This window comes from Halichondria panicea, chromosome 7 (genome assembly GCF_963675165.1).
Source record: "Halichondria panicea chromosome 7, odHalPani1.1, whole genome shotgun sequence".
NCBI classification, from domain to species: domain Eukaryota; kingdom Metazoa; phylum Porifera; class Demospongiae; order Suberitida; family Halichondriidae; genus Halichondria; species Halichondria panicea.
The window spans coordinates 3,884,367-3,912,187 of record NC_087383.1 but is presented as its reverse complement, the minus strand read 5'-3'; the positions used below and the strand labels follow the sequence as shown (position 1 = coordinate 3,912,187).

Sequence of the window (27,821 nt, the reverse complement as noted above, 5' to 3'; positions counted from 1 at the left end):
TTACTCTGTTTCCAATTTTTGTTGAGTTTAGCTTAAATTACTCTATGTCAAGTTTTCTCTGCCCCTCCTGTGAAGTCAAAACAGCAAAGGACATTGCTTGACTTGGTTATTATGTATCTAAGTGCTATATAGGATGGTTTCATGCTATAGATGAGCTGTACTGTTCATAAACGTTTGCAGTATAGTCCTTTAAACTGCTTTAGTATACTTTTAGACACACCACAGGCCTGTCCCTCCCACGACTTCATAGTAAGGGCTATTCCTTCTTGTATAGCATTTATTTGTCTAGTGATAGTGGCTGCGTGGCTTAGTGGACTTTTTCATTGTTTTAGAGCTAAATCCTCTTTACTTTTCAACATTAACAATTTCACTGTTTCTATGTACAACCATAGATAAAAGAGAGAAATGGATAGGAAACGGATCACGTGATCCCATAAGCTGCATATAAAATACATACACTGAGCGTGATACAGCCGTGTTTCGCTCCCAAACCCCCAGGAAAACTACTTCTATGGCTGTTTTGAAAAATCCAGACCTTTCCAAGTCTCCATACCACTTCAATTTAATGCCCCTTTGTACTAGGTATCATTTGGAACTAACAGAAACTTTTTTGGGATTGCTAAGAAGTAGCTAGAGGTACAGAAACATTGCTTTCACTACTTAGGATGTTTCTTGTACCAATAACACCTATAATACAGCTAGAACAAACTAAATAAGTAGTGCACTGTATGTCATATAGCCTCAAGTATTAAACAGAAGTAAAAGTTCAGCAGCAGGGTTCTCACACTGACAGTAAGACAATCATTTGTCTCTTTTTTGTGTTTTTGGCCATTTTTTTCCATGTACAGTTGGCGGCCTCGAATGAATCCCGGGGGAAACGCGGATAGTTTTCGAGGCGCTAAGTGTTTCCTATCCATTTCTCTCTTTTATCTATGGTACAACACATTGTAGAGGAGTCAAGACAGGTAATGAGCATGCTGACTATAAATATAATCCTTTGTAGTTTTAGCCACGCCCTATAACGCGGAATGCTTCACGCAAAAATTTCTCAAAAATTTCGTTTCCAATCCCCTTTCTTTTGTATCCCTGGTATTACTAGAATATTTTGCTGGTGAAAAACCTTTGCAAATGAGCCAAATCAGCAGAAAATTTATTGCGTTCTGGCAAGGATCGTGTGTATTTACTAGCCTCCTTCGCAGCCTCTCCTTTTTCTGTTCTTTGTCATAGTTCAATAAAATAAAATACGGGACTAAGCGCCTGCCTGGGTGGTGATAAAACAGGGAATGAGAAATGACGAAATGAGGAAATGAAGAAAATTAATGAGGAGCATATAGATAGTATCTATGGGCAGAGCAAGTCTGAAGACGAAGCTAACATCTACTGAGATACACTAACAGGTACCTCCTGGTGCTCTGCCATCGCACCATATCCATACAGGCGTACTAACTTATGCATGTGTTCCTCTGTCAGCTGGTACACGGTGTGACACTCTCTACCTCTATTATCTACTTCAGTGTGTGCCTAGCCTTGATCCCAGGCCGATCCGTCTCCAATTGAACAACTTCGTTCTATTAAAAAAAATCGGCCTGGGACCGAGGCTAGTGTTAGCCTCGATTCCAGGCCGCTTGAAAAAGGCGGCCTGGTATACCTTGTATGCGCATGCACGAAATAATTGACAACAATTTCATCATACAAATTGTAAAAAACGAACAAAGTTACAAAAGGGAATAATACGTATGACAATGTGACCACAATGGCAGCTTTCAGAGACACTAATCAAAGTAAAATAATTATGCTGCAGCAGTGTTGCTTCTTCTAGCTCTGTTTATCAAAGAGACAGTTCAAGAAAACCTCCCAGACAGCTAGAGCTGCCAGCTAGGAAGAATGGTGGACTCTTTAATACATCAGTAGATCTTGAGTGAATAACTTCCTGAGTGTCGAGTTAAAGCTTATTAAAAGCTTTCAGGAGTAATCATTAGCTTCTTTATCTTCAGCAATGACTTCTTGTCGAACATAAAGGCAAGATTTAGTAGCAGAACACTTGCCTGGTCTATATTACCACAGCCTCATCAGGGGACCCACAGGAACACATCATGCCTTTCCTATAACATCTGTAGCCTTACAGTGTAGGGTGTCGTTAAGTAGAGACTTGGCTTGATACAATAAAGGGCGTAAGAACTCAGTCATCTTTGCACAATACTTCTATGTAACGGACTGTAAAATCAGAATGCAAATAGTATACGGTTTATTTTACTGACAGTATCCACAAATACACGGATTACCCCCTTTTTGGGGTAATGTACACGCATGCGCATACAAGGTATACCAGGCCGCCTTTTTCAAGCGGCCTGGAATCGAGGCTAGGCTAGTGTGTGCCATGTACGACTGGCATGGTTCAGACATCATATCTACCTACGTAACGGTACCTACATGTACTGTCCTACAGTCCCACAGTCCCAAACAATTTACCTATGCGTGCATGGCTATACTGACAATACATTCACCGATTTCACAATCCGGTGGGCAAGTGATAGTCAATGGACTGGACTCAATGTCAACATCTACATGTAAGCAACAGCAAAGAAACTTCCAAAACTGTTTGTCAAACCAAGCAATTTCTAATCTGCCAGTCCTGTTGTAAAGCTGCATGCAGGAAGTAATGACATTAGTACACTGTACTGGTATCATATCCAATCCCGCTACAGGGTGAAGAAAGCAATTCCCATTACCATTCTCACAAGCAATGCCTATAGTGAAGGCTGATGCTACAATCAAAGAAAGCTCAGTGTGCCATCTGAAGCGATAATTCCTACGATGTGTCTGACAACCTGTATTGTGTGGAAGTGCCTATATACATGAAACTTCTCGATGCTACTTATAATTATATTTGACTCTCATAGGAAATACCCTGTACCTAATGGGAGGGTACGATCAAACTGGGAATCCAACCAAGACAGTGCACCACGTCGACCTCAATGAACTCTGATAACTAAATACGTACTAAATACCCTTGTGCATCTATTATATTATTATAACAATGTCATAATTATTGTGTATGAAAATTAATGCCATGGTGATGATCGTAACCATAAATTATTTCATTTTCTATTTCTTATTTCCTCATTTCCTCATTTCTCATTTCCTCCTTTCTCATTCCCTGTTTTCACCACAGCCTGCCTTGCTAAGTCGCGTGACGGTACCGTAGACGAGTGGTAGCGAGTGAAAATGAACGTGGGCAATCACTGCATGGGCGGAGCCTGACAGACCAAAAAGCTACAGTGCCTACGCATAGCCTCAATTCCAGGCCTGGAATCGAGGCTAGCCCGGCTACGCATAGCCTCGATCCCAGGCCGAGTTTTCGCTTTTATAACGGTTAGGGTTCGTCAGATTCTGACAAATGGATATTCTCGTTCACTTTCGTGACATTTATATTCGTGTACTATCGTGTACTAGAAGTCAGTTCCCGTTGTTGGAATTGATTGGATGGCTCTTAGTAGCCTCGATCCCAGGCCGAGTTTTCGCTTTTATAACGGTTAGGTGAACAACGCCTAACCGTTATAAAAGCGAAAACTCGGCCTGGGATCGAGGCTAGGCTCTTAGCTGAAGCTTCTCTCTTCTCTGAAGCTTAGAAAACATTCTTCTGAAGACTAAACAACAAGGGAAGAGGTATAAAGCTTTGTCAAGGTCAGATATTTTTGTGTGGGCCCTATGCTATCAAGTCTTGTTCATGTTTGGCAAGATCTAGGTAGACTATAGTTTCATCATTTTAATATGGTGGGTCAAGTGAAGAGTGTGAGCTAGAGAACTTGGTGCTGCCATCATCAGCTCGTCGACAATGACACTATAATTTGTTTAATACGAGAAATTTAATATGTATATAGATCTACACGTGTTTAGAATATCTACAGGAGCAATGGCTAATGTCCAGCTATCCCAACAGTGCTCCTCTTGGCTATACTAACGGACGAGACTGGACAGTTTGAGGTAAGGGTTTAACCGTCTTTGGTTTCTTTTAATATTATCCTATACTCACAGGACTGGAGTATGACCTGCTCATTCGAGCGTTGCTGAGTAGCTCAGAGACATCAAGAGAATCGAGAATCTACGTTTTCTCAAGCAAAATTTAACTGAGTTACGAGTTGGGGCCTAGAATCAGAGAAGTCCAGCAGCCTGCTAAATCTTTTTAAAACGTAATTTGAAGGCATTCAATCATCCTGAAGTTGCCCTGGGTCACTGTAATTGTGCTGCAGCACAACTGGCAACTCCCCAGGCCTTTGTGAAGCAGCTCCCTATGTGCATCTTTTGTGTACTCACTCTGTGCATTTTCTGTGTACAAATTTCGATTATAAATATTTTTGCCGACCACAAATATACAATGAAAATTTGACGCATGCGCAGACAACTAGTACCAGGCTAGTTGTTCGCCTATCCGTTATAAAAGCGAAAACTCGGCCTGGGATCGAGGATAGCCTACGCATTGCAAACTCTGCTGTTAGCATCGTAGATAGTAAGCCAAAATCAAGCGTGGAGACATCGTAGACGAGGGCTTACCTAGTAAAGACTAAAGACTAAAGATCTAGATCTATATCTAAATTTAGCTCAGTTTTTTTTCCTTAGTTCAGAACAGACCTAGTTGGGCGTGGCCCAACCGTCTCCCTGACGGGAGGTCGGGTTGCAAGCCTATCTGGGATTTGTTCTAGCGCCACTATAGTGGCGCCCTATCAGATTGCAGCATTTTTCCATTTTTCATGTGCTTGGTTACACTTCCGTTTACATCTAGTTGCGAAACCGCATGCAGTATACTGTGGTTTACCACGTCATCATGTCAGTTAACACCCACTTGAGAAGAAGAATATTCATGGCAGTGTTACTTTTCAAAACTTGTGAATCCAAATGGAGCTGATTGGACTCCTTGACACTGTCAGCGAGCTTGAGCACACTGTCAGAGAGCTTGAGGACGACCAGGGAGTCTGTTATGACCATGACGAGCCCAGTGATGACGATTTTGAGACAGATCTGGAGAGTGATTCAGGTTTGTGTCATTGCACCATTAAATAGTGGTTGGGGAGGCAGCATTGTGATGCCCTAACGATATGTGGCCTCTTTTTGGCAGAGGCGTCGTGTGCATGCCTTTTGTGGCTCCTCCCACATTGTGTGAGCCTCTTTTTGGCGTCGCCTTGAGTGCAGTACTGTACTGTACCCTAACCCCCAGTTGTTAATGATATTCATAGCACCACACGCGTGCGTTACGCCCACATATTGATATTCATGGTTGTTGTGGTTTGTTGGGCTCCTCCCACGAGCCTTTGATGTGGACGAGCCTTTTCCTCTGCCGTACTGTACGTATGTGCCCTAACCCCCCCCCCAGTAGTTAATGATATTCATAGCACCACACGCGTGTGAGGTACGCCCACGTAATGACATTCATGGTTGTTGTGGTTTGTTGGGCTCCTCCCACAAGCCTTTGATGTGGACGAGCCTTTTCCTCTGCTGTACTGTACCTATGTGCCCTAACCCCCCAGTAGTTAATGATATTCATAGCACCACACGCGTGCGGTACGCCCACGTAATGACATTCATAGCCTGTCCCCCACCTGCACTGGCGAGCACTCTTGTGGTACTCTAATGATATTCATACTTTTGTTTCCGTGCAGCTGCTGCAGTGGAGGATGATGACAAAATGGTCGATGGCATGGCTCCGACTCCCAAACGGAGGAAGCTGGCGAGGGACAATGGACTCCAAAAAGCTAAATCCACAGGAAGATACCCCGTCTTTAGCGGTGTGGTCGGTCCTGTCGATCAACTTGATCCGTCTGTAACTCCATGCCTAGATTTTGTTAAGTTACTTTGGCCCGATAGTTTGTGTGAGTACATAGCCGAACAGACCAACCTGTACGCTAGGCAGTGTGGTGCTAAGGGTTGGTCAGCTACAAACAGTGCCGAATTGTGGGTGTTTTTGGGGATTGTACTAGAGATGGGCATTCATAGGCTCCCTGAAATTACGGACTACTGGTCCAAGGATCCCCTTTTAGGTGTACAATCTGTGAGCAATGTAATGTCTCTCAAAAGGTTCCAAAGTTTATGGCGGTATCTGCACTGTGAGGACAATACGTCCATCACTGATGCACGTAAGGTAACTAGCAAGCTAAAAACTGTTTTAGAGACTCTTAAAGCCAACTACTTCATGAGGTATAATCCCAGTCAGGAGCTTTCCGTTGATGAGATGATGATAAAGTACAAGGGTCGTAAAAGCGGGAAAATTCATATGCCCAAGAAGCCTGTTAAACTGGGGTTCAAGGTATGGTGCTGCTCATGTTCATGCTGTGGGTATCTCTGTGTGTTTGATGTATACAGTGGTAAGTAAGCTCACCGATTCCTCTGGGAAAAAGATAGCTGTGAAAGGGCTTGTGAAAAATGTAGTCCATCGTTTACTCACTCCTTTTTATTGTCATCAGCATGTTGTGTACATGGACAACTTTTACACGTCCGGTCCATTGATAGAAGAGTTGGCTAAGCAAAATGTGTTTACTGTCGGCACAATTTTGAAGAATGCTGCTGGTTTCCCAGCAAGTCTTAAGGATGTGGTACTCGACAAAGGTGACTATACGTCCATGACTGTTGGTGATATTTCTTACTCTATGTTTAACGACCGTAGAGTTGTGTCCTTTGCAACAAATGTGTTCCCTGACCGTATGCCCTACACTGTAATGCGAATGCACAAAGACGGTACCCTACGCTCTCAGAGTGTCCCCCCCTGTCTCCCTGCATATAACATGTACATGGGAGGAGTTGACAATACAGGGCGTATGAGGAAAACCTATGGGTACGATAGAAAGTGTCGGCGGTATTGGTTCAGGATTTTCTTTCAATTCCTTGACGTTAGTGTGAATAATGCATACATTCTATACAGGCACAACTGTGTCAGGGTGGGTTCAAAGGCCATGCCTTTGAAAGGGTTTCGATTGGAACTAATTCATAGTCTATTGGGTGTGCCACGTACTCGTAGCAGTGCCTCGGGTCTGGCCAGTCTAAATATCGTTTTCCCCCCATCACAGGGCGCACGTGTGAGTGCAAATAGTGTCGGAGTGTCTCGTGGGCGCTGTCAAGTGTATGTTCGGGAGAAGATCCCTAGCAGAGAGCAGTAGCACACTGCAATGGCATGTCCCCACTGTCTCATAAGAATATGCAAAGGACACTCCGTTATCGGACACACATATGCTAGCTAATGTGCTGTGTGACTGATTTTTCTTAGATGGTACTCTCCTGGTCTAAATTGGCCTTGTTTCATTGTATTATTTCAATAAAATTGTGATAAAGAATTCAGTTGTATATGAGAGACCCTAACCCACTCTGTTGTAAATTCTGTTGTAACTAGTGTTCAAGCTGGCGCTGTGCTAATGCCTCTCGCCATGATTTGCTTTCGCTCAAAAGTATAGAAGAGGAAGTATAGAAGAGGAAAAGTGTATAAAATAATCTGTCTAAAACTGACTTGCATCTATTCAATTGTATAATTATGGTATCATTGTTGTGTTTTGTGGCTGCTTATACCAGGACCTCAAGGATCTAGGAAGCAACAAAGAAGAAGATTTTGTTTTCAATAAGCGGAAGTGCATAATTTTACTAATTATTTCATAAAGTTAGCATATCTATATAAAGTCACTGAGAAGAAAAGACTTATTACATGCATCTATTGTTGTATTATGTGGCTTTAATACCAGGACCTCAAGAAAGAAGAAAATTGATTCTTCTTCCAGGATCTGTAGTTCAGTGTATAATTATAATATCTAAGAAGAAAAGACTTGTGTACATGCATATTGTTATCTATAATTATTGTTATAATTATAGTGGCTTACCAGGCCCTCAAGAAAAATATGATTCTGCCAGGAGGATCTGGATCTTGGATATCACACATGGGGAATGAGCGCGCATGCGCATTACATCCACAGGAATAATTAAAGGGTGTGTCCAAAGGGATCAATTTCACAAATGGCTACTGCTAGCTAGCTGTTTTAACAGGTATTTTCTGAGTCTTGTAGCTAACAAAAAGCTAGCGCTTTAGTGCAAGGCTAACTCATATATTGAATAGAAAGTTTGTGCGGACAGATGATGCTATGAAAGATTCTGAAGAGACTGCAACAGCCTTCAATGTGAGTCAAACTAGCCATAACTCGAGAAAGAAGCTTTAGTTTGCTAATCCACGAATCAAAATCCAAGAGAACGTGGCTAGAAGCCTATAGAAGCTGTTAGTTTTCGTCGCATTGCAACCGTTGAGCAGTTACAGCTGGAACAGACACACAGTACAGACAGACAGACACACACACACACAGTCAGCTTTACCGTATCCCTCGTGCGGCTACGCCTCGAGGCATAATTATTGCGGTATATAGCTAAAGCAGGAAGCGCGAGTTGGACGGGAAACTACAGTCTCATTTGGAGTGGCCTAAATACTGCAATCTAATTGGCTAAAGGGAGTGTTCTATCCAACTTAGAAAATCATGTACTTACTTAGAAAATCATGTACTTCACTTAGAAATCATGTAGCAAAGATTAGATAAATCTGATTGGCTAAATACTCATGGTTGCTATGATCTAAAATGCTTAGACACTGTTTAGGAAGTTTCCACATGATTTAGAAGTCCTCAGGGCTAGTAGAACCCTCACTGCGTTCGGGATACTACAACCAGCCCTTTGGGCTTCTAAATCATGTAGAAACTTCCTAAACAGTGTCTAACTATTATATAATTATAATTATACTGCATGCTATTTCCAAATGAAATTTCAAGTCTTCCCTCTAGCCTCGGTCCCAGGCCAATTTTTTTTTAATAGAACGAAGTTGAAAAATACGATAACTAAATACTAGTAGGCGACCTAGCAATCAATTGGAGACGGATCGGCCTGGGGTCGAGGCTAGTCTTCCTCATGCACATGCATGCATGTTTAGGCATAATTATTTGTTCTTGTATTTGTATATCTATACCACAAGCATGTGGCTCATATTTACATTCACCAAATCATAATTATGCTTGCTTCCAAACGGCCGCATGCACACCCTCTATAGCTACACCCTCTATAGCTACACGTACAGTAACAAGATACCAAAATAGACTATGTCAATGGAGTCATTCTCTTAATATTGTTCTTCGTGATTCGAATACTGAACATTCCATTCACATTTCTACTTTTTGCTGCCCAGTACCACAATTGGAACATTTATTTATCGCTACATTTAATTATAACTGGAATTGTAGTCATGTTTGCAACTTTCTCTCCAAGTTCTGATCTGTTGTTCATTTCTATTCTCCGCTTAGCTAGGGGTGCTATGAATACAATACTGTCACAGAATATAATTAAAACAGACTAGCAGATTTATATAGATCTAGATCTAGCTTAACATCAATTCAAGATAAGTATGAAGAGATATGTGCATTATGATGACATAATTTTTACAAATCTTACTGCATGTGAAGCACAAGTACAGTGATTGTATGTGTATAATGTATGCGTATAATTATATGCATTATTCATATATACGGAATAATAATTATTATGATTATGTATATACTGCGTGAGAATATTAATTGTTGACACTTTCCTACTTCGCTTTCAGTAACATGTAATCATTTATTTCCCCATCATCTGCTTGTTCAATAATTCTTGAATCCACCATATCTAAAATCCCATTTAAGTTGTCATCTTCGTCTTCTGTGTCGTTTCTTTTTGAGCATGAGGCCATAGCAGTCTTAATCTTCGAATAGATTTTGTATGTAGTGTATATGACCAAATATACCAATGGAAGCAAAATTAGTACACATTGAACTCCTGCTAAATACGTTACATCCGATTGATTACGTTCATAATTGAAGAACGATATTGCATTGATCATGGCTAGGATTGAGAACAAGAGGGCATCCAAAACGTTGTGCCACTTTTGTCGGTAAGGACAACACACTGCATGCAGGGGCGTAGGGAGGGGGAGGGCTTTGGGGGCTGGAGCCCCCCCTTTCTCTGCAAAAACTACACTAAGAGCCCCACCTTCTCTGATGAGTCTTCAGCCTGGGAATTACTGGTATAGATTAGTGGCAGACAAACAGCATGTCCAAGAGCTAGCTATACTATACTAGTAACTTTGATTCTTTAGTGCAACTAAGCTAGCTAGCTACGGCTAGCTACATGTAGCTAGCTTTAGCAGTATTATTAATTGAAGCAAGGTGTGGCTATTTCTTGCACATGCGCAAGAGTCATTAACTAGGGGGTGTGGCTTCCGGTCACCGGAATTTTCGGCGCTCCGCGCCAAGTAGTTTCTGGCGTGAACAGCTCAGCCCCCCCTTCCTCAAATTCCTGCCTACGCCCCTGGCATGTACCATCAAAATGAATATCAGCTGAGCACTAGTAGCAGTGTAATATGTTTTCAAAGCACTTGGGAACGAAAAGGTTAGAGAAGCACCGAGTCGATAAACGAAATACAGCCCAGCAAAGAAACGATATTGGTCTTTGAATGCACCCTGAATGGAATCGAACATCGGCTTGATTTTCTCTAAGGGAATGACCTTACATGTAATTTGGACACACTTTGATTCATTTATCCTCAGCAAAGCGAACAGTTTGTAACACAGTGGGTAGACAATCAAAAGTATTGGAGGTACAGCTACAATCGTAAACAGGAAGAAAAGGGCTGGCAACGCATACTTCAAATGTTCTTTACCCATGAAGGAATACTCTCCATTATAGAAGACGACAGGCTCAAACTTTTGTTTAGTTATAGGCCCAACGGTCAGTGTTCCAGTAGTTAGTATCATCAGAGACACTCGTGTGCATTCAGAGTAACTCATCACCAGAAATGCTGACAGTCCATTAAGTATAGAATGCTTCAAGTTTGGCTGTTCTTTTTTCAATTGTTTTGATAAATGGCAACCGTGAAATGAAAATATACGTTTCTTTAGTAAAATGACCGTAAAAATTACAAGAAACAAACTGTACATGATAGTGACATACCTGAACGCTAGCATGTCAAGGGCAGTAGCACCTTCCCAAAGGCAAAATGAAACCTCTTCAAGAGCAAAAAACTTTAACAGAAAAATCCGATAAACAAGCTTGTAAATCCGTGACAGTTGTTTTACTCCTTCAGGGAATTGTATAAAGTTTTCACCATCGATTTTAAATGTGCCTATCACTTGAACGAAAAAAATAATACCATTCAATGCACCAGATGTGAATGACAAGTTGAAGTAAATGACAATGAAGAACAGGAAAGTTACCGGAATTATCTCGGACAGAATGTAGAACAACCACCCCAGGTGGCACAAATCATTGGGTTTGCAAGAAAACGAAGTAGAGCGATAATAAGCAGAGTTATTTTCTTTGCAGCTACCACAAATAATACCTCTTCTTGTTTCGTTACAGATATATGAGCTCAAATCATCCAAAGCTACAGATGGTAATGGATACTCCGAGGAAGAGTTAGTTGTGCAAAAACCTTTGGGGCAAATGGCAGAAGCTAATCGGTCCTGTCTCGTCTCCTTATTAGGGTTTTTTAAGTATCCCAGCCAATATCCGTGTTTTGTATACGCTGTGAAGTTTGTTTCACTACACCTCTCAATTCCATCGTAGTGTAGTAGAGTAGCCAAAGAGCACACGCAATTTTTCGTTAAATTATTGTGTATATAGCCTGGGGGACAATCATTTAATTTGACAGACAAAGTAACACATCGTACTCCAACAGCAGAAAACTGTAAAGTGCCGAAATCGTGTGGATCTCCATGTATTGTGATATAATTGTCAGTAATTATTGAGTGTGTTGAGTCAATGAATATGCTTCCTTGGTCTGACTTCAATACTTCTACTGATACACGAAAGGAAACTTCTCCACAAAGTTCATCCACTAGTTTCAGAGGTATCTTTGTAGTGTTACCGGGTGTGACGTATAAGCTTTCGTTAATATGGTAATCGATATTTCTGGTTACATAATTTTTGTTTGAGTAAATGATGTCATTGACCATAAACAAATTGCACATTGGATCTTGCTCATTTAACGTATCACTTCTTGAAAAATGATGAGCTGCAGAGGTAATTTGTCGTCTGCGACTTACTAAATCAAATTTAAACTTTCCTATGCATGCCAATGCCCTTGACACAGATACATTATCATGTAATTGAGAACACTTTCCAAGACAGGGCAGAAGAGATGAAGCATATATGGAGTCACCTCTATGTCTAAAATTTTCAAAACCTGCAGTGTTATTATCGAATACAAAGGAAACATGAAACTGCTTTTTTCCTCTGTGCTGGATAAAGCAAACTGACTCAGAATGCCTGCCAGAAGAATCAACATAAATAGCACCACCTTTTTTCAAAGCACTATTATCCTGAAATACCAATGTAGAGTGATCGTAAATAAATATCACAGATAATCCCTTCAAGCTCACAGCCCCACCATTAACTCCACGATTTTCACCAAATTTAACATACGAGTTTTCAGTAAAATTCAGTTCAGCCAAATTTGCCTCAATTGCAGTACCTGTGTTTCTTTCAAACAATATTGTGTCCTTGAAATCTATCCTGAATCCTGTTAGGGTGAAAATACTTCTAGGACTGCTGAGAAAAGTATAATGTGTATGCTCTGTAAAATTACAGTGACTGAACAATGGTTTAGGAAAAAGACCATTCCTGCTAAATGTCTCCCAAGGAGCAATAGCTATGTCAACAGCCATTCCAAGTTTAGAGGCAGTGTTATTAGACCACGAGCTATTGTTCATCTGGATTTTGTTATCGGAGAATAGTGGTGTACCCAAAGAAGAGAATATCGCTGTTCCTCCACCATACCTAGCCTCATTGCCTCTGAACACACAGTTTTGGAACATAATGGAATTGAATTTTACTTTTTTTGAAGATAGTCGCAGAGCTGTATAGCCAAACTGCACACCGCCGCCACCGTTTTGGCATTTATTTTTGATAAAGTCACTATTCTCAACAGTAATACTATGATTCGATGCATGCAGCTGAACTACTACAAATAGACCTCCTCCACTGGAGGCAAAATTGAACAAAAACTTGCATCTCTGAATAACATACACAGATCTATGCTTCAAGCCGATTCGTATTTGCATACCTCCTCCCCTTTGGGTAAAGTCATTGTGTGTAGCATTCACAACCTGGTACATTCGATCTACATAATAAAAGTTGCGACGGAAAGTGCAATTCTCAACAGTCACAACACCCCCAACGTTGATGAGAGATAAACCAGTTCCTGTACCATTTTCTATTGTCACATTCATGATAGTTACATTCTTACCTCTCACTATTCGAACACTAGCAATTTGCAACTTGTCATCACTAAACACTCCACAATTTTGTATAGTCAAACTCTCTAACAGTAGGTTATTTACCTTTTTAAACAATAGACCAGCGTTGTCACTTGTACAGTTAATCACTGTTCCATTACCACTGCCGATAATACGAAGGTTGTTTATGTTCGAAATATGTAGTGGATATCTTAAATTAAACGTACAGTGATCCAGATGTATATCTGTCTTCTTAGTCACATTACGAAAGGATACACTTTCTGTATTGCAAGGGACGTTGAGATGCTTCCAGTTTTCAGTAGTGGTGAGTGATGATGAGGGACCAGAGTGAAGGATCAAAATGATAGCAAAAAGAGGTAGCATACTGATAGCCATTGTCTATTAATTATCATGGAAGCTAGCCTGTTGCACCAACAATTAATGGTCTCTTTTGGGTACAACTCGAATTTCTCACTAAACAACTATATATACGCATGCATGCAGGACCGGAGTCATCTTTGGGACTAAAATATGAATGATTGTACTATAGATCTATTATATACTTTGGGACTAATAAAGCAACATTTTATATGTATAGATAATTATTATAATTATGTATAATGAAACACATAATTTTGTATAGTATATTTTCCTTTGAGATAATGTCTATAGGGGAATGCAGTGACACAAATGCACATACACCTAACAGTATCAACCCAGGATTAAAGGCATATACATGCAATGCCATGTATACACATCAATAAAGTTATTTTAGTCTAAACACTAAAGCAGAGGCATGCTGAATCCAGATTTGCATAATTTTGGCAAGGCGAATAGTGGTGTATGCATGGTTACTGGGACTACAGTAGACTCTTGTTAATCCGGTCAGCGAGGTGGCTGTATTAGAAAATAACTGTGGCTAAAAAATGGCCTTACCTCGAACTGATTTAATGACTAATTTTGCGGTTCTGTCTCGAGGATGATGAAGGATAGATAATGAAAATTTATTTACCAAAACCACAATGCACCCAAAACAATACATTGTAAATCCGGCCGTAATAAATGTATTAGTTTGTATCAATGACAATAATAACCCACCAGAAAATTCTACCTTAAATATGCTGACACTGCAAGTGTGCAAGTGAAAAAATTAATATTGACAAGGATGCGCGTGATTGTCAATAATTGGGTTGCCTATTCTCAATGATTATCCAGTGATTGTCTGTCATGTTTGTCAATAAGTTTTCAACTTATTGTCAATAGTACTGTTTGTCAATGATTGTTGAATTTATTGTCAATAATTTTCGTTTTTTTTTTTCAAATTATTGCTATCATTATTTTAGTCAATAATTGTTCGAATTATTGGCCAATAATTATCATAAAGTGTTACATCAATGTCCCTGCTTCATTCTAGAATCTAGGTCACATTCACACCCGCGCATGCGCATAAACTAGACAAGAGTTCTCTTTCATTGTTCACGGCATCATTAATTGATGTCGACCACCCGCTCGCGATCGATATTTCCAATCACTATTTGGAACCCATATTTTTACTTCGTAAAAACAACTACCCTGGCGTACCAAAGACTGTGCCAGTGCATGTGTGAAACCACCACATCCTTTCATCGTTCCTGGGCAGTACAGGCCGTAGCTAGCAAACTAAATGGCCGGCATACATTATCGAGGTGGCCGTACTTCAGGGAGCCGGATAGTGAGAGTCTATTGTAGGATTACAGCGGAGTCAGCAATAAAATGTTGTGTGCAACTTTTCTTTTGTCGGCAAGGACGAATATCAGTTAGTTGCAAGCAGTGTAATAATTGGAGTTATGCTCTCGTCATGATATCTTATTTCCATGCTTTTTGGTGTTTCCCCCGGTCAATCCTAGCAGTTTTCCATATTGCAAATGTTTTTCTAGTCGGATATAATTATATGTATGGATAGTCTCCATTATAGAAGGAGACAGACTCAGGCCCAATTAATTGTCAGTACGTGGCACTCCAGTATATACATGTACACTAAGTATATGTGCATTCAGAGCAGATTTAACTCATAACATTAAATATAATAATGGCAATTGTGGAAATGAAAAAGTACGTTACTTTAGTATAAGATGACCACAACAATTACTAGACTGAAACAAGCTGTGCATGATAGTGTTATACCTAAACGGTATCATATCAAGGGCATGCAGTAGCACTTTCCCAACAAACGAAACCTGTATTTAAAGTTGAAACATTAAGTCAATAAACAAACATGCCTGATAATTCGTAATAGTTGTTTTAACAGGAGTCAACTGTCAACTTTGGGACTATTATTCAATTTTATGTTTTCCTTTGAGAAAATATTCTCGTTTCATGATATATAATCTAGAATCAACTATAAGTGTATAATTATAGGCAGAGAATGTATGCTCGTAATTGTAATGCTCGTGATGAGAAACTGTTTTGAGAGATAATAAAAACCCTGAACGTGAGATAACACTAACTTGTTCCATCCTAGCCTCGATCCCAGGCCGATCCGTCTCCAATTGAACGCTAGGTCGCCTACTAGGCCTGGTATTGATTGTATTTGGGCGTGGTTTTTTAATACATAAAACAAATTGACTCTCTGGTACAACAAAAAATGAATCCTCCAACAGTGGTCTTCAACAACAGCCTCTGGGGCAGTATACAGCAGGAAATACTTCCCAGAAGACACTTCTTTGGCAGTGGCAACCAAATCTTTGTCGATTCCTTTATTGCTACTGAGTATGGCAGCAGAAACACCTCTATTGTTTAGACTCCTGACCTGGTCAATCATGAGTCTCATGATGAGAGATACAAGGGGAGAGACAATTAACAAGAACAACACTTTTGTCAACAGGAGGAGCCTTGGTCCTACCTAGCTTGTAGTCCATTAAAAAGGGTAGCAACTGATATAGCAGAGAGACTTGCCATACCCCGTTGGGAACCAGATAAACACGTCCCTTCCCTCAAACAGGAGCTTGAGAGCCTGGGCCTGTTCTGCCATGAGAGTGAGGCCATCTTGCTTCAAACAAGACAACGCGTTGCATGCCATAGCTAGCTAGCTATAAATTGAGAACATGACACGGAGCTACATTACTGTAACTTTTACGGGAGTAAAATGCCTCTATGTACACCTTTAGTATTACAGAAAAAAAGCAGGAAACAAAATGTGAAGAATCTCTGCTTTTGTTTCCGGTTCCTGCCACGCCCAGATACAATCAATACCAGGCCGTATTTTTCAACTTCGTTCTATTAAAAAAAAATCGGCCTGGGACCGAGGCTAGTTCCATCCCTACTCTCAAAGAGAATCATGGTATATATAAATAAGACACTTGACAAACGAGCTGACAAACCCAATTCAATAAAATACTCTTGTTTCAATCCCGACTTTGCAGACCAATTTGTTCATCTATAATTATACCGTAATCTTTGCATAAAAAAATTAAGGAAATGGTGCTTGATGTAAAAGAATAATGGATCTAGAATGGTGCTTCAATTAGGGTGGTTCTTACCAAAAGAGCGAATTTGGAACAGTTCAATAGGCGTGGCTTAAAAAAGCTCAAACTCAGCTAAAAAAACTGGAGTGCCATGTACGTTCTAATTAGCTTATAAGCACCACAAAAACATTGCGAAATGGTAGAACAGAAAAAATTGAATTACACATGCAGTTGGTGCTTGTATTAGGGTGGTTCTATAATTAGAACGATTACGGTAGACCCTTCTGATTATCCAGAAGAGGAAGTATTTGATAATTAATTATGTAATTGCTTCCATTAAATGTTTCTTTAAACCGTTATTATTTTTTTAGGATGTATACTTTATACCTCTGCTAGCTATAACATGTACTAGATCTAGCTATTATTCAGATGGTATATGCAAAAAAATGGAGTGGGATTAATGTACAGTCAATCACAGGAATCGACCGGCAGCAGACGATACGAATGCAACCAAGAACATTACATCTGAAGCAAAGCCAATACTTGAAGGTATATCCATAAGTACATGAGCTTCGCTCAAACGTTTACCAATTAACTATTTTCTTTTTCATCTGACTGATTTTGTGAGTCTGAAATAATTAAGCTCTCTAACAGGTTAATAATCTTTGAGAACAAATAGACCATAATTATCGTATATAGTTAATCATGCACATAGCCATTACATCACTGCCTATAATTATTACGATATAATAATTATACGAAAACCGTTTTATGTCTGAAATCAAATTATTATGCTCTCAATGCCACAAGGAACACTTATAGATATTTCCAGCCATGCTATAATACGTAATTATTCTAATTATAGAACCAGTAAAAATAAACCAGTAAAAAATATTTTTCTAGAAACAATGTACGAAAACCCTGCATGTTATCAGCCCCAGGTGTGCAGGTGTGCTAATAAAGCTACAGAGCAACATGCATAATTACGTGCATGGTTATACAGAAAATAGTTCATATTAGCTAGAAGTGCATGGAAACCGTTACAAGCACACTCAATGATTGTCTTCATAATTATTTTATTGTAGAATCTACGATTATGATGCACTATAATTGTAACTATAAGCAATCATAATAATTCTAATTCTAACAGACAGATTCATGATGTCCAATGTTCAGTATACTGGCCCTAGCACATAAGTAACGATAAATCACTCACTAGTTTGAAAATAGTTTGCGGATGAATGTAACAGCCCCATTTAGAGTTGAAACAGTGGGGTGAAAGTCTTGTAGCTTGATCAGAAGTGACCCAGCATCGACTACCAGTCCCTCCTCATACAGCTGCTGTGCTACCCTCTTCACACGCAGTGAGGGACAATCCAGACTCAATTTATTTGGTAGCTCTGATTCTGAGCATTGGAAATACCTCGCAAAAAGGTGCATGTTTAGATTCTCGACCGTCATCGATTTTTGTAGATATTCACATAATTGGAGGTATAAAGAGTTATGGAATGTCTTGATAACTGCCACACTGCCAGTAATGACTATGAGCTCCAAGAGATTTAGATCATCTGGAAATGAGATCTGTCATGAAAATGAATAAACAAATTTAAAACACGGATTTATATAAATCTAGGTCAAGGTAACCCCGTATATATTGACTACCTATATATATAGCGGGTTATTTTCGTATGGGGCAAACTTCATAGTTTCCTAAATGACAACTGCGAAATTATTAATTACAATAGGTCTACTTCACCAATCTGAGATTTAGAATACGAAAGACTAATTCCTCCTACAAATAAACATTTACCCGCTATAATAATGAAAGCACCGCGGGTGCTGATGCCTCAGTGGAGGTGCCAAAGCTACATAACATAAAGCTATACTAATATAGTTTCTACACACATTATATAATCATCAATTTTGCTGTATGCAGGCAGAACCCAGAATCACGGGGAAACTCAAAGAGTGGGTAATGATCGACAATCATTGTTATTAAAAATGATCGATGCCAAAACTTCCAAGTCTAAAATGAATCGGGCTGCACCAGCAGAGCCTTGCAGCTACCAATAGCTAGCGTTCTAGTGCAAAGCTAACTACTAGGTAGAGTAGCAACACTCCATGGACAAGTTTTCCTACGCACTCTTCTGAAAAGGCTGCGCAATGGCATTCCAAGTAAGCATAACTCGAGAACGAAGCATTATTTTGCAAATCCACGAATTAAAATAGCAATCTACACACACACACACACACACACACACACACACACACACACACACACACACACACACACACACACACACACACACACACACACACACACACACACACACACACACACACACACACACACACACACACACACACACACACACACACACACACACACACACACACACACACACACACACACACACACACACACACACACACACACACACACACACACACACACACACACACACACACACACACACACACACACACACACACACACACACACACACACACACACACACACACACACACACACACACACACACACACACACACACACACACACACACACACACACACACACACACACACACACACACACACACTACCGTATACCTCGCTTGCGCATGCGCACCGAGGCATAATTATATATGGTATAAGAATTGAGAATTGTTACTTACATCGACCATTGACCGTATGGTTGACTTAATATTATCTTGATTGGAACTGACAAAAATCAACTTCAGCGCTTCAGATGAACTGGATTTGGATATCAACTCCACCAATCTCTCATCAACCTGAGCGGTGCAGTATAATACCAGCAGGCAGATACATGCATGCAGATATACATATACCGTATATAGCAGGTTATTTTCGTATGGTGGAAACTTTCATATATTTCGTATTGTAGAGCATCATACGAAAATTAAAACTGTGGAATTCCCCAATATGTTCAACATAACTGTATAATAAATTGGGTAGTTCATACGAAATTTTGCACCAAAGAAAATTATACTCGCTATATACGGATAACCGATTAATTTTAATAACTGATATTGCATGCAAAGGAAACACGTACTTTAGATGATGAAAAAATGCACTATAATAGCTATTGGCCTATTACCTAAAACGTACCTGAGGTGGAATGTTTCTCAACCCCGCTCTTATGACGGGCACAATGCTGACAGCTGCAGACATCTCAGCAGCTGCTGTGAGTAGGCCGATCCACGACTGAGTTGGTACTGAGCTGTAAAGCATGTAGTCAGTATAATTATATGTGAGTACATCGTTGTATAATTATTTTCGTTTGGTGGAAATTTTCGTATTGAAGAGCATCATACGAAAATTAAAACTACGAAATTATTCTACAGCAATAGATTCAACGTCACTATCCTGAGCTGCACGAATATTTAAAATACGAAATATTTAGTTCATAAAACTAGAGCACTGAAATGTTAACCCTCGGCTGTTTACATAAATACAATAAAGCAGTTTATGAAGCATGGAAGCTGGCCAAGTAGCAAGTAACATGAGCAATGCAATTCTATAGACTATAAGAGGCATGCTGAAAGTTTGGAGAACCGAGCTTTAGTATGAGACATGCACTGTGGGGGACTTTAGGATCACAGCAAAAAAGCCTATAGTACCTAGAGTGTTAGAAATATGGCTCCTGCTGGTATATATAGGGCTAGGGGCATGCAAAGAAGCAACAATCGTAACTTCTAACTTTCTACTTTAGTGATCCTTTTCCATTGTTCCTGGTACAGGATCACTTCATTTGTAAATATGTACCGATGCCTATAGAGCTAGAGGCCAACGTGCAAGTTCAATTTTGCTCGCTTTTATTCGACAATGAGGATCTAACATCGAAAGCTGCCACTATTAAAACTAATAACTTGTCGTGCATGTGGGGACTATCTACGCTGTAAACACAGTCAGCCAGGTGAGCAGACTCTGATGTCATAAACAGACAAACAAACCACCAACCAACGGACTACTATACCCGCTGGCCGTGGCACAGCCTCGGGTAAAAATGTATACCAACGAAAATTATCCGCTATACAGTAGTCAATTGCATGCATGGATTGTGCAAGTCACATGCGGACAAAGCAGTAGTGATTAGCTTACACACACACAGGTACAGTAAGACGCAAATGTCTAACGATCGATGCTCAATAATATTATTACAGCTCGTCAATCGTACATGCATGCATGTGAGTGAATGCTAACAATACATGACTATTTCTTGGGAGTAGAATTTATAATGTACATGTACCTTGAGTTTTCCCATGCTTCCAATAGAGAGAACAGTTTTGTTACTTTATCCACGCTCCTGGCCTCTTTTAGAAGCTGGGAGAAGAAATTGTCTCGAGACTCATCTGTTGATAGGTTTTCAATCGTCACCTACAAAAGACAATAATTGATTGCATTACACATGTAGGGCATGCAATTGTCAATTACAACTACAGCATATGTACTGCATAATTACTGATAACAGTATACATGTACGCTTAATCGCTGAGTATTGTAATTCGGGAATAGCTGCATCAGGTGTCATTACAATAGTAAAATGTAAAAAAACTATGGATTCTGACCTCTGAACTGAAATCGGTAGAGAGTATAGACTGTGTTTGGTAGAGTAGGAGCAGACCAACATCTTCATCAGACAGGTAGAGATACTGTATGTATGGTATGATCATTTAGTATAACGGTATAATGCAGTTTGTCAATAATGAATGTATAGTGAGCCAGCATCCAAAGAATAACTCTCATAATTATGGCCCTCACTAGATCTACCTCATTTCTGTACTGTGCAATACGCTAATTGGTGTTACCTTTTCTATCAATTGCAGCACTGTTCTTCGTGTGTGGGCGCTGAAAGAGCTGTTGCTACAGAATGGCTGCAACACTTCCAGTAACTGCTTGCTACTGACCAGAGTACCACTGTAAAGTAAGAAAGGAAAGTGAACACAAGTTTACGAGACAGGGCATATCCAAGAATAAATTTGCTGTCAACAATACAATCTGTGAAGGGTCAGAATCAGCATGCATATGTATACATACGTACCTTTTCAAAACAATAACGAGTGAGGTAATTTTATGCTGCTATTTTATTAGGGAGGTATGTACAATACAGAGCAGGCTGAAACCACACCTTTTACTCTCGTGTTTGGAAACTGAGGCCATGATCTTCTCAAGTTTTTCAATATGAGCAGTGCCAGTGCTGTCCCTACAGTATGGGAAGTGTATAGGACTATACACGCAGTGTATATAAACGTACAATAAAAACACCAAGTGGCAGGGTTTCATCTAGGATTAAAAGTTTGGGGGGAAATTTTTGGGAGTGATTTGCTGACCACACCCCCTACCCCTATTACATGCTAGTGCATCACAATAGATTTAGTTACATATTGCACATCATAGACAGCTAGTACTAATGTGATGATGCCATTATTCATTTTGGGGGGAAAGTTCATCCCTGCCCCCCAACTAGATGAAAGGTGGAATTGCGGTAAAAGTTTAAACCTTAATCTATACAATTACAATTAGGCGCCACAAACAGACAACTATACAATAGTCATACATATGTATAGCAAATAACATTAACAAAGGCAGCTACGTGTTTGCTCAAAATCTATTTGAATAGCCAGATAACTTTAGACGACAATCATAACGTGCGACCGTGTTTTTACTTGCAAACCAATAGGAAATGTTGCTTACCTATGTGGTTCGTCATGTGACAGCTCCTGCACACACCCCTCCAGTGCCTCTCGTATCAGACCAGCCACAGAGAGCTTGTTGGATGAGACCGAGTGAGTGAGAGAGAGGACTGTCTGCATCAGCTCAATGGGAAACGAGTCTGTCAGCATCTTTAGAGACAATAGGTGGACCTGTTAAAAAGGGTGAAAACATGGAAGCTACAATTAGTTTGCAGGGACAATATACCGAGCGTGATAAGCTAGGTTAATGAAGTGTGTATTAATTTACGTAGTTTACAATCTGCAACTCAAAGTGCATGAATCACAAACTATATATATACCTGGACAATGAGTGATAAATATACGTGTACTATCATGACCTATACCTTGTTTGGGTCTGACATTGAGAAGTCCAGTTCAGTGAAATATTCTTCCCACTTTTCCTGTTTGGAGAGAAAACGGTAAGCACATGTGATAAATTTATAGCATTATGTTACACACACCTCATCAATTGAAAAAGTTGTAGCGATATCCTCAAACTCAGTACTGGTGAGGACTTTCAGATGTTTGCAGCCAATTTCTAGCTCAGCTTTGAGCTCTTGAAATCCGGTGTCCATTGGCTCTTGCTTCAATCTTGTCTGACAGATCCTTTGAGATCTTTTCACCAGCTCCAAGCGAGTGCTCAAACCAATCTGTCACAAAACAGTGCATTAATGCAGAGACCATGCACAGACACATGACTTGTAGCAATTAAAAAGAACAAACCTTCAGTGACTGGTCTGAGAAGATGATGTTTTTCACAAATTGCCTTATTTCAGCGACACCTAGTTTCAAGAGAAATTCTTGACACGCCTCATATCGATGCACCCACTTAGGCTATAGCAGGAGAAAGACAGTATTGAGTTAATCTCTCATACCAACTGGCAGAAATTCAGTATGATCACTAGCTACTAGCTACTAGAGGGTCACACTCAGTTTGGACAAGAAGAAAATTGTTCAAGTTTTTACAAGTTAAAAAAAAGGCCGACACTAATAATTTTATAATTTTGAAAGCTCTCCAAGAGAGCTATACTCACTAATGAATTGGGATCAGTTTCTTGTTGTCGTTTGTCTCCTTTCCAGAAAAGGATCTCTGTGTACGCCCTAAACACCATGTCAGCATTCATATACCCACCATCCTGCAACGAGATTAGCAGTCAATAAATTCAACAATACTTATTGAGTGTATATACTTTTGGTGACTGCAAAAGCACGATTTTACTCCAAGACATTTTTGGTCATAGCCTAAGGGGCAGGTGGGTACGAGCTGACTGCAAAGTATTTGTTGTGAAAAAAACGTACTTTAATTGGTATTTTGTCGGCCAATTTTGCAACTACATGTACATTGTTATCAGTCAGAGCAGAGCTGAGGGTGGTCAGAGGATTCACCTCTCCAGACATCAGCACCTTGTAGTTAATACCTATTGGGATTTGGAGGGGGAAGGTATACATGAGCCAAGGTGGATACAATATAAAGAGCCAGCATGTCCAATAATTGCATACCAGAAACATTGGCTTTTAACTTCTTCAGTAGTCTAACATGAGTAGCCACAGGAATGTTCGTCTGCAAGCAGAAAATTAATGAGCAGACCTATTATAATAGTCCAATAATGAAATAGTTAGAGTATAGCCTGATAATTGACAGACTCATGTAACTGAAACCGTCAACCCTAATTTCTTGTTTTGCGTAATACCTATAATTATTGTAATGAGTGGTATATACATTATCATATACCTCTATTGTGGCACCCTTATCCAGACACTGTTGTAGAGCAGTGTAAAAGGACAACATTGCAGTCAGATTAGTACCACGCAGTTTCTCATATGTGCTATCGTTCAGTCTGCAACATGTCTGTAAAATTGAAAACAAAAATAGTCATTGCTTAATGACAAAAAGAACCAGTATAATATCTGAGATATGGATATGGCACGAGCATGAGCTATGGGAATTGTAGGAGATTCTTCAATACACAGGACTTAGCAATAGGCTACAATGCAAAATAATTCAATGCCATATACACTGACCTGCTGAGGATTGCATAAGAGAACGTTCATGACGTTATTGTCCTTGATTCTACGAGGAACTTCATGGGACTCCAATCTGCACAATAATTCATAGTCTTTGTACATAATATAAAAACGTGTTGGCAATATTAAGCTGCGTTGTGCTAATGCCTCTCGCCATGTTTTGCTTTCGCTCTTGAGTGTTATAGAAGAGGTCATTAGTTTCCTTTGTATAATGAAAGGGTAGATCTGCAATAAGGTCAGAGTTCACAAGGGCTAGCTGCTTCTGGCAATGTACATGCATGCAGCAATGCAGCTTTTTCCGACTCTTGTAGCTAACAAACAGCTAGCGCTTTAGTGCAAGACTAACTCATACGTAAGGTGAATAGAAAGTTTGTGCGAACAGATGCATGATGCTATAAAAGATTCTGAAGAGACCTTTACTGCATGCAAGTGAGCCATAACTCGAGAACGAAGCTTTAGTTTGTAAATCCATGATCTAAAATCTGAGAAAACGTGGCTAGAAGCCTATAGAAACTGTTAGTTTTAGTTGTATTGCAACCGTTGAGCTGGAATACACAGATACACACACCAGAGTCAGCTGTGCGGCTATACACCTTGAGGCATAATAAAGCAGTCCTTATTAATAAGCCTTTTGAGAATAGGAACATTTGCATGCTGGTACAATCATACTGTACATTCATGCACGACTCACGAGGATGTTGTTAGGAGTGTTTCCAGTAGCTCCATGTACACCTCCCAATCAGGAATGTGGTGCCGTTTGGCCAACTTGCAAGCAATTGTGAATCCCTTCTTACTCAGTGTTCTGTAACAACACAACGAGAGAGGACAAACACCAGTAAGGTTACAACTCCAACTTAGAGACTCTATTATAATTTGGCGAATGACGCAATTGAACTACCCGATTTCATTTTACAATCATGTTGCATGTATGGCATTATTGTATCTCATCCGTTAGACTGGGACACCTAAAACATATAATAGTAAGTTTGGCACCCTTACATTGATTCGCCAAATTGCCAAAATTAATTCGGTGTCGGCGCCAAAAATAACGTTATTTACCCGATATATGGTTTATAGAGCAGGTCTCCAATTTTTACAGTCCTGCTAACTGTATATGTACATGCAGTATAAGTACTTACTTATACTGCATGTACATAATTATACAGTTAGTATAGCGAACGCGTACCTTGCAAGCATAAGAACAATGTTGTGCCTGTATTCCGAGTCACTCTCAAACTGATCCGTATCAATACCTGCAGTGATAGACAATACCATGCACCAGTCACAGATAGATCACAAACTAAGATATACATGTATGTATAGTCAAAGCTAGGGCATCTACGTATTATATAGACCTGTAGCAATGAACTAACCTAACCCGAGACCAAGCAGTTCCTCTGCTTCTTTGAGATCGTTAACTTTCTCTTGGTATTTATGCAGTAGTTCTAGCAGTGGTTTTAACGTCTCAGGCCAGGTTGTTGAGTCACATGACATTACTTGGCATATCACATGATTCATTACCTCAGCGGGAGAGTACATGTAAGGATTTTGCTGAGACAGAATTTCTGAAGAGACAGTTTTGATGACAGTAAGAAAACAGCAGGAGAAGCAACGTATACACAGCGATATACAAGTGCATGGGTATATACCATATACATTGTACCTTCAGGTCGAAATGATGGCAGAAATTGGACATAGATTTGCAGGGACAGATAGAAAAGTGCCAGCTCAAAAGAACGTTTTGACTTCGGAAAAGTTGAGAGCAACTTGTCAGCAGAATCCGCCTGTAAACATATAATTATATGCATAATTGAACTCTTAGTACCGTAATCGTTCTAATTATAGCACCAACAAAATCTGGAAATGGTGCTTATTTGGAGATGTAAAAGAATTATGGATCTAGAATGGTTCTTCAATTACAATGGTTCTTACCAAAAGAAAAAAATTTGGAAAAGTTGAATAAGGCGTACCACAAAAAACATGAGAAATGATTCTTATTTAGAACAGAAAAAAAATTTAATTCCACAGTTGGTGCTTGTATTAGGATGGTTCTATAATTAGAACGACTACGGTATAGTTACAATCACATGAGATTTCACTACACATGTATCTTGTGAATGGTATAGTTTCCCTTAACATACCTCAGGCAAGGCGAACAAATATCCCAGCATTAGAGGAGTGTCCACACAGCTGCATTCCTCAGCCAGATCCAACAGAGCTATTGAAAACGTACGATAGTACTAAAATTAATGGTAACTCTCAACATTAAAATATCAAGCCACAAGACTTGAACACATTATATTGCCACCCACCTTTAGTACAATCCATCTTCTTGTCTTTTTTTGCTGCCATGGCGTTTGCCACTTGTACAGCGTAGAGTAGCGCCTGGTTAACAGCTAGTTTAACTCCCACATCTCCAGGCATGCCCCAATCCCCATAGTAATGTGCTGCATCAGCTCCACCATCACCATCGGTATCATTTGATGGGGTTGAGACTCGGGTTGAATAGAACGGGTGGGATGTGATTTTAATGTCTTGTTTAGGAGAGGAAGTTGCTGACTCAGCGATCTTACTAAGCTCTGCAATAATACTGATGAAGCCTTCAGAGGATTTTTCAGCCAAAGGCTTGTTGGGTGGCTCAGGAGATTGCCTGGATAAGTTGTAATACAACTTTAATTATTGTGAAAATTACAGTTTGAAGGGTCATGAAGGCATATCTCATGCATCACGTCTATTGACACGGCAGCAGCATTAAATACACCAAGCACGTACATTTGTGACAGAAGTACAAGCAGTTCCAAATACACAATCAGTCAGGAGATACGTACCTAGTCTTGATGAGTTGCTGCATGGCCCCAGCACTTTTGACAATGCCTTGCATTCCTTTATCCATGAGTCCCTTGACAACTGTCGTAGCACCACTTGTATCAGCAAGACCCGACAACTTGCCACGCCCTCTAGTGGAGATGACGCTCATTTTCTCAACACATCCACTAAAAAGGCTCTGAAATAGAGTCCAGAAACGGGAATTATTTCACAATAACATATAGCTATAATTTTATATTTAACAAATGAAAACAACAGACAGTAACTCAATCGACATTTGAGTGTATTCGTAGAGTTTATATCATACAGTGAAAATAGATGATGTCACACAGAGACTGCACGTACACATGTAACATACCTGGACTTGCAAGTTTTGTCTCAGAGAGATGGTGCACTCTATCTCTTTAGGGGGGCAGAAGGTGAGGCAGAAGTTCATTAATGTCATCTTGGTGGCCAAGCTCAATGAATCACTATCAATAGCTACCTTCCTGCAAGGTAAGTGTACAATTGGA

At 39.9% G+C, this 27,821-nt stretch overlaps 3 protein-coding genes and 1 long non-coding RNA gene across 4 annotated transcripts in view; 2 read left to right on the top strand and 2 right to left on the bottom strand.

Moving 5' to 3' along the window:
* The first annotated feature begins 3,593 nt into the window (after positions 1-3,593).
* On the top strand, positions 3,594-4,356 carry LOC135338080 (uncharacterized). The gene is made up of 3 exons (XR_010395416.1): positions 3,594-3,666; positions 3,909-3,984; positions 4,036-4,356. It is a non-coding gene; the product is annotated as an uncharacterized LOC135338080 (long non-coding RNA).
* A 522-nt stretch (positions 4,357-4,878) lies between these two features.
* On the top strand, positions 4,879-6,379 carry LOC135338035 (piggyBac transposable element-derived protein 3-like). The gene is made up of 2 exons (XM_064534047.1): positions 4,879-5,032; positions 5,655-6,379. The coding sequence occupies exons 1-2, from the start codon at positions 4,894-4,896 to the stop codon at positions 6,362-6,364; spliced, it is 849 nt and encodes a 282-aa protein (XP_064390117.1). The 5' UTR covers positions 4,879-4,893; the 3' UTR covers positions 6,365-6,379.
* A 3,056-nt stretch (positions 6,380-9,435) lies between these two features.
* LOC135338169 (uncharacterized) lies at positions 9,436-13,730 on the bottom strand. The gene has a single exon (XM_064534228.1). The coding sequence runs from the start codon at positions 13,671-13,673 to the stop codon at positions 10,266-10,268; it is 3,408 nt and encodes a 1,135-aa protein (XP_064390298.1). The 5' UTR covers positions 13,674-13,730; the 3' UTR covers positions 9,436-10,265.
* Positions 13,731-17,779: 4,049 nt separating this feature from the next.
* The window catches only part of LOC135338759 (NBAS subunit of NRZ tethering complex-like), a 37,996-nt gene continuing 27,954 nt past the window's right edge, over positions 17,780-27,821 (bottom strand). Inside the window, exons 46-69 of the mRNA XM_064534838.1 lie at positions 27,668-27,797; positions 27,312-27,487; positions 26,796-27,133; positions 26,625-26,701; positions 26,147-26,267; positions 25,857-26,048; positions 25,670-25,736; positions 25,175-25,285; positions 24,481-24,556; positions 24,191-24,307; positions 23,959-24,019; positions 23,758-23,876; positions 23,493-23,594; positions 23,182-23,292; positions 22,920-23,108; positions 22,803-22,859; positions 22,439-22,608; positions 21,873-21,947; positions 21,553-21,661; positions 21,313-21,396; positions 20,994-21,121; positions 19,853-19,964; positions 19,399-19,515; positions 17,780-18,301 (exon numbers count right to left, since the gene is read on the bottom strand). Of these exons, the coding sequence (XP_064390908.1) occupies positions 17,936-18,301; positions 19,399-19,515; positions 19,853-19,964; positions 20,994-21,121; positions 21,313-21,396; positions 21,553-21,661; positions 21,873-21,947; positions 22,439-22,608; positions 22,803-22,859; positions 22,920-23,108; positions 23,182-23,292; positions 23,493-23,594; positions 23,758-23,876; positions 23,959-24,019; positions 24,191-24,307; positions 24,481-24,556; positions 25,175-25,285; positions 25,670-25,736; positions 25,857-26,048; positions 26,147-26,267; positions 26,625-26,701; positions 26,796-27,133; positions 27,312-27,487; positions 27,668-27,797 (3,205 nt within the window). The 3' untranslated portion in view covers positions 17,780-17,935. The remainder of the gene's footprint in view (positions 18,302-19,398; positions 19,516-19,852; positions 19,965-20,993; positions 21,122-21,312; positions 21,397-21,552; positions 21,662-21,872; positions 21,948-22,438; positions 22,609-22,802; positions 22,860-22,919; positions 23,109-23,181; positions 23,293-23,492; positions 23,595-23,757; positions 23,877-23,958; positions 24,020-24,190; positions 24,308-24,480; positions 24,557-25,174; positions 25,286-25,669; positions 25,737-25,856; positions 26,049-26,146; positions 26,268-26,624; positions 26,702-26,795; positions 27,134-27,311; positions 27,488-27,667; positions 27,798-27,821) is intronic.